General features: G+C 31.8%; 2 protein-coding genes across 2 annotated transcripts in view; both read left to right on the top strand.

Annotated features, from left to right (window-relative positions):
- Positions 1–1330: 1330 nt before the first annotated feature.
- LOC112904582 (WD repeat-containing protein 46-like) lies at positions 1331–3080 on the top strand. Its single transcript, XM_025974899.1, has 6 exons — positions 1331–1501; positions 1553–1705; positions 1762–2051; positions 2110–2515; positions 2590–2825; positions 2894–3080. The coding sequence occupies exons 1-6, from the start codon at positions 1493–1495 to the stop codon at positions 3078–3080; spliced, it is 1281 nt and encodes a 426-aa protein (XP_025830684.1). The 5' UTR covers positions 1331–1492.
- Positions 3081–4106: 1026 nt separating this feature from the next.
- LOC108743193 (WD repeat-containing protein 46-like) overlaps positions 4107–6956 on the top strand; it is a 10475-nt gene continuing 7625 nt past the window's right edge. The window contains exon 1 of the mRNA XM_025974922.1: positions 4107–4340. Coding sequence (XP_025830707.1) covers positions 4332–4340 — 9 coding nt within the window. The 5' untranslated portion in view covers positions 4107–4331. The remainder of the gene's footprint in view (positions 4341–6956) is intronic.

Below are 6956 nucleotides of genomic sequence, written 5' to 3'. Positions count from 1 at the left end.
GGTGTAATATAAAAAGTCAAAAAATATACGGATCTGGGCTATGCAATAGGTAAGTAACAATGATAAAATACAAATAGATAATTAAATAGCGAAAGTGAATGCCAGAATTATTGAGCAAGGAGGAAAAGGTTATTGAATGAACAGAAACAAGCAGAAAGTAAAAGAATTATACATATAAGATAGTTGTTAAATTTAGATAGAAGGACATCCGATTATGCGATTAGGAAAGAAATAAAATGTGGGAACAGGAAAGCAGAAAAAGGGAAATCCATTATCAGAAGAAATTAGAAAATTCAGCTGATAGGGATATAAAAAAAGAGGAACAGAATAGAAGAATTGTAAAAATCGAAATAAAAAATTGATATGACAAAGAAAGGAAAGAAGTCTTGAGAGAACTGAATGTGAATCAGAAACATGAACAAGTAAATCAAGATGTAGAACATCTGAGGGTCATAATTTCAAAGACAATAATATGAAGTGGATGTGATGACAAGATTTAGAGTGGGAAATAGAAGCAGAGGGTGAATGTTTCGGATGAAGGAGGACGAAAGGCAATGTAGGATATGTGAAAGGGAGGATGAAACTTTAATGCACATTTTGAAGGAATGTAATAAAAGTAAATAACAGATGATAGAAGTGATGAGATGGTCCTTCTGAAAGAAATTGTGAAATTAAGAAAAATTTTAATTTCAAATTGTCAGAGTAAGATTGAATTTTCACACATCTAGCTTTACACTCTTTCCATATATACTCGTATTCTTAAATGGTTTTCATCATATAAAGCAAAATTTCAGTACCAAAATATATCGACACACGCAGGTGATTAGTTTAAATATACGGCATTGGCAAAAAAAATAGTTTACACATTCTTAGGACAGTACCTAAAAAATCTTTCGTAGGTATACGACTTAAACGCATGATTTTAACACCTTCCCTCTTACAACCTCAATGACCATAAATATAGACAAGTTACTTTATATGTGTAATTGTTTATATCGTTTGTAAATAATAATATCAATTATGAACTATCAAGACTTACCTACCTTGTTTGATTTTTGTCGGACAATAACAAAGCAAAGTAGATTCAAACGAGCTCCCAAACAAGACGTTAACGCATAACCTAGACTACTGTAATTATTAATGTTTTGTTGTGTTATCCTGCTTACGTTTTCTTCAGTTCGTCATAGTTCGTTAGTCTTCAATATACCCGAAAGTGGTGTAATATACACAGCTTTTCATTGGTTGTATTTCAATTTAATTTTACGAGATTCAGTACTTTGCGTTATGCAACCCATTTTACAGGCGATTACATGTTGTTGTATAATCACAATCTACAAGCTTTGACATTACTAGAACCCATATTTTAAGAAGCAATTATGAAGAGCTGCTCTGTTGTTCGTGAAAATAACAAAAACAAACATTTCAAACCAACCAAGGAACCCATGTTTTCTGACTACTTACAAGGAAATCCTGTTAAAACAATAACACAAAAATGAACAAAGTATGTAACAAAATGTGTGTCTTAATTTAGTACCATGCATTTTTTTTATAGGTTCCACGATATTTTGAGAAAGTAGAAGACTCAAATGAAACTCAAAATAAAGATATTAAACCGAAAAAAGAATTTAAGAAGGATATTGTGTTTAATATTGACGTGAAACCAAAACCATGGGGTCGTAGAAGGGAAGATAATCGAATCAGAAAGGTAAAAACTGTTCCAAGTTACAATCAAACTTTCTTTTCATATTTTGCCTTTGTTAGGAACAAAGAAATCCAAATAAAATAAGTAGAAAGAATGTTAAGTACAGTGCTAATACAAAACCAAAACTATGGGATCATAGAACAAGAGATGGTGGAGTTAAAAAAATCATATATGTTCCAAATCCTAATCCTAAGTTTCCTGGTCGTGTTCCCATACCTAAACAAAAACTACAGAGGCATAGTAGAGGTGAAGGCATAGAGAAAAAAGGAATTCGAACAGGTGTGCACAGGAAGAAATTTGAAAAGAAAGAAAGAAATATTAAATTAGCAACTGAATTAGCAGCCACAGGGTAATTATATGTTTAATCATTGAAGCTTTGCTTGATTTTAACATCTTAATCTTAATAGTTTTCTAGAAGTAGATGCTGGTGAATCGAGCACTCAGTTTACACAGAAAGAGATTGCAGCTAGTGTTGATATTACATCAGCCACAAAATACTTTGAATTACATCTGCATGAATTCGGCCCCTATCGTGCGAAATATACTCGAAATGGAAGACACCTGCTTTTGGGTGGTAAAATGGGGCACGTTGCCGCGTTTGATTGGATGACAAAAAAATTACACTGTGAAATAAACGTAATGGAAACAGTACACGATATATGTTGGCTGCATGTAGAAACAATGTTTGCAGTCGCCCAGAAAAATTGGGTTTATGTATATGATAATGAGGGGATTGAATTACACTGTCTGAAAAAACTTAATAAAGTGTCTAGAATGGAATTCTTGCCATATCATTTCATTTTAGCAACAGCTGTAAGAGTTTTTCCTGCTTATTTTCTATTATGTTGATCTTTTAAATTAAATTATATTTTTTTTTTCCTTTTAAGAGCGAGGTTGGGTACTTAAGTTGGTTAGACATTTCAATTGGTCAAATTGTAGCACAATACAATACAAACATGGGTCGTCTATCTATAATGGCTCAAAATCCTCAAAACGCTGTTTTATGCTTTGGGCACAGTAAAGGAGTTGTGACTATGTGGGCACCTTCATCTAAACAGCCCCTTGTTAAAATGCTCTGCCACAAGTCACCATTAACTGCACTCCATATTGATCCCAGAGGAATGTGAGTTATCATTTTTGCCACTTATTCAATTTGTAATGGCTGAGAACATACTGTTTATTATTATTTAGATACATGGCAACTGCTGCCATTGATAAAAGCATTAAAGTTTGGGATGTAAGACAACTAGGTGAACCTTTGCAAAATTATACTGTGAGGTCTGCTGCTGAATGTATCAATTTCTCTCACACAAACATGTTGGCCCTGGGAATGGGAAATATTATCGAAGTTTATAGGTATAATGAAGTCAGTTTTTAAATTCATTTTAAAATTATTTATTTTTATTTATTATCAAGATAGGGATATAAAAAAAGAGGAACAGAATAGAAGAATTGTAAAAATCGAAATAAAAAATTGATATGACAAAGAAAGGAAAGAAGTCTTGAGAGAATTGAATGTGAATCAGAAACATGAACAAGTAAATCAAGATGTAGAACATCTGAGGGTCATAATTTGAAAGACAATAATATGAAGTGGATGTGATGACAAGATTTAGAGTGGGAAATGGAAGCAGGGGGTGAATGTTTCGGATGAAGGAGGACGAAAGGCGATGTAGGATATGTGAAAGGGGGAGGGGATGAAACTTTAATGCACATTTTGAAGGAATGTAATAAAAGTAAATAACAGATGAGAGAAGTAATGGGATGGTCCTTCTGAAAGAAATTGTGAAATTAATAAAAATTCTAATTTTAAATTGTCAGAGTAAGATTGAATTTTCACACTTCTAGCTTTACAATCTTTCCCTATATACTCGTATTCCTAAAATGGTTTTCATCATATAAAGCAAAATTTCAGTACCAAAATATATCGACACAGGCATGTGATTAGTTTTAATATAAGGCATTGGTAAAAAAAATAATTTACACATTTTTAGTTCATAGTACCTAAAAAATCTTTCGTAGGTATACGACTTATACGCATGATTGTAACACCTTCCCTCTTACAACCTCAATAACCATAAATATACACGAGTTACTTTATATGTGTAATTGTTTATATCGTACTGTAAATAATAATATCAATTATGAACTTTCAAGACTTACCTTGTTTGATTTTTGTCGGACAATAACATGAACAAAGAAAGTACATTCAAACGATCTCACAAACAACACATTAACGCGTAACCTCGACTACTGTAATTATTAATGTTCTGTTGTGTTATCCCCTTCAGTTCGTCATAGTTCGTTAATCTTCGATATACCCGAAAGTGGTGTAATATACACAGCTTTTTATTGGTTGTATTTCAATTTAATTTTACAAGATTCAGTACTTTGCGTTATGCAACCCATTTTACAGGCGATTACATGTTGTTGTATAATCACGAGCTACAAGCATGCTACAAGCTTTGACATTACTAGAACCCATATTTTAAGAAGCAGAAATTTGAAACAATTTTAAAGAGCTGCTCTGTTGTTCGTGAACATAACAAAAAAAACATTTCAAACCAACCAAGGAACCCATGTTTTCTGACTACTTACAAGGAAATCCTGTTAAAACAATATCACAAAAATGAACAAGGTATNCTTCAACTATAAAGCAGTTATTGAAGAAACCCGCTTGCTTGGAATTTGTTCGATTTACTAAAATTAGATGGTAATTTGGAGGGTTGCAGCTCGTAAATGTATATCTAGACAGAATGTGCTAAAATATTTAGAAAGAGCACATATTGGTGCATAGAACAGTCTTAAAAGTTTCAAACCAAATTTGAGAACTACTTCAAGATACACGAAAATTTTAATTTTGTTCGATCTATCTGATGCCTGGAGAATTTTAAGACCTGGGCAAAATCTGTTTGAGCCACCGGAAAAAGCAGAAGTTAAAAACATTAAGAATTTCCTGAANCTTGTCTTTCTCTTTCAGATATTTTGTGTTGTAACTTTTATTAGTAAATATTTGTTTATTAAAATTCATTTGGGTGGATAGGGTGGCTATAAGGGGAGATGCGGAGGCCACAGAGGGTTAGGGAGGCTTTTTTCTCCTCAATCTTGTGTTGAAATGGTAATATAACAGTTCGTAAGTAATAACATTTTTTATTGCATATAAATGTGATTTGTTTTCCTTCTCTTACAGGTATTTTCTTTTTACTCTGTAAACTGTTAATTAATTTCCTGGTTTTGTAATTATTAAATACTTTATATATATTATGTATTAAACTATTACTTAAATATGTTGTAATTAGTGTATAAGGGCTATAAGGGGAGATGCGGAGACCACAGAAGGTTAGGGGGGCTTTTTTTCTCTAATTTTACATTTAAATAATAATGGTATGACAGTTTATGTAGAGAATATGATGATTTTTATTGTATTTGCTTTGAAATTTTATTGATTTTATTGTCTTTTACAGGTATTTTATTTTTAACTTATAAGTCCTTAAAATGTATTATATCTTAGACATTTTGTTTATATTAATGTATTGTTATTTGAAATAAATTTGTACTTTGTTATAATAAATGTAAATTGTATTTCTAAATAATAAATGTATTTTCATTGTATTATCAGGAGTTTTCTCCCAGTGTTTTGGCTTTTGACTAATGAAGAAAAATTAAGGAAGTGGGCACCACAATGTTGTTCCAGGATTGTTTTTTCCAAATCATCGTTATATTGAAAAGGTAGGATTAATTTTTTACCTTTTACTTTCTCTATTATTAAATTAGCTGGAAATATCAAAATGTACTAGGGCTGTAGTGAGCCATTAATAAAAGGAATTTTATAGTTGGAAATTACTGAGGTGTACTTTCAAACCCCAGTTTAATAGTGTTGTATTTATTTTTTCACAAACTAAATTCTCCTTTATTTAACCAGCTGAAAGCACCAAAATGTATTAAAGTTGTTATGAAGCATCAGTAAAAATAATTTTATGGTTGAAAATGACGCGGGGTTCACTTGCAACCCTCTACTTAAATATGTATCGTTTTTATTTCTTGATAAATGAATTTCTCCCTTAATACACTAACTAAAAATACCTAAAGTTGTGAAGCATCGCTGAAAAGAATTTTATAGTTAGAAATTAACATCTCCTTATACATATCAGTAGCAGAAAGTGTCAAACGTTTAATCCTCAATCTAACNCTTTGGGGTCATCTTTGTCTTCTCCAACGTCGATCTGAAACAGATACGGTGGCAAATAGATTAATAAAGAGCAATTAAAATTAATTATATCAAGTATTCCCACCTTAGTTAACTGTAGACTGTAATGTTCCAAAGTTTGCAGGTGTGAAAAGCAAACAAAATCCAGGAATAATGCCAATGCAGAAAATTCCTTATTCCAGTGGAAATCAAATAAATATCCACTTGTTCTCACTCATCAGTTCAGAACTAACTGTATAATGATGCTAAGCGAAGACGAAAACAGCAAATCAAGAATATAGTTCACCAAAGACCACACCCATGTAGACAATGGCTGTTTCAGTACGACCAACATGAACTTCAACTTCCTCTCATTTGTTGAACAATCTGTAGAAATGGGAAAAAAAAAACAAACATATTAATCAAACTATTAAATAAGGAAGAGATCAAACACACTTAAAAACACCCATCAAAAACCAAATATAACAGCTGAACTAGAAAATGGTGACACGCGTGAAGTTTACATGACAGACTAAATATGACATATAAATGTGAACTAATCATAGATGCACATAGCATTAATTTATAATGTAGACAATAGATAATTATTAAAACTCCACAGACGCTCAAGTCAATTTAAACTGTAAACAGTAGATAAACATTAAACGACATACCATAGATGTTGTGGACTATAGATATTTAAAATACTATACATACGCCACAACCTTAATCTATACTCCGGCCAATAGATAAGAGTTTAAAAGAAATGCCACTATAGATTAATAAAGAGCAATTAAAATTAATTATATCAAGTATAACAACCTTAGTTAACTGTAGACTGTAATGTTCAAAAGTTTGCAGGTGTGAAAAGAAAACAAAATCCAGGAATAATGCCAATGCAGAAAATCCCTTATTCCAGTGGAAATCAAATAAATATCCACTTGTTCTCACTCATCAGTTCAAAACTAACTGCATAATGATGCAAAGCGAAGACGAAAACAGCAAATCAAGAATGTAGTTCACCAAAGACCACACCCATGTAGACAATGGTTGTTTCAGTACGACCAA

The sequence above is a fragment of the Agrilus planipennis genome, unplaced genomic scaffold, assembly GCF_000699045.2.
Source record: "Agrilus planipennis isolate EAB-ADULT unplaced genomic scaffold, Apla_2.0 scaffold19, whole genome shotgun sequence".
Lineage (NCBI taxonomy): Eukaryota > Metazoa > Arthropoda > Insecta > Coleoptera > Buprestidae > Agrilus > Agrilus planipennis.
The sequence above is the reverse complement of the archived record's forward strand: the minus strand, read 5'-3'. Positions and strand labels throughout refer to the sequence as shown.

What these genes read in the sequence shown, in the direction of transcription:
- LOC112904582 (XM_025974899.1), top strand. An exon ending in ACTGAATTAGCAGCCACAGG is followed by an intron (nt 2,052 to 2,109) that starts GTAATTATATGT and finishes TAATCTTAATAG; the next exon opens with TTTTCTAGAAGTAGATGCTG. An exon ending in ATTTCATTTTAGCAACAGCT is followed by an intron (nt 2,516 to 2,589) that starts GTAAGAGTTTTT and finishes TTTCCTTTTAAG; the next exon opens with AGCGAGGTTGGGTACTTAAG.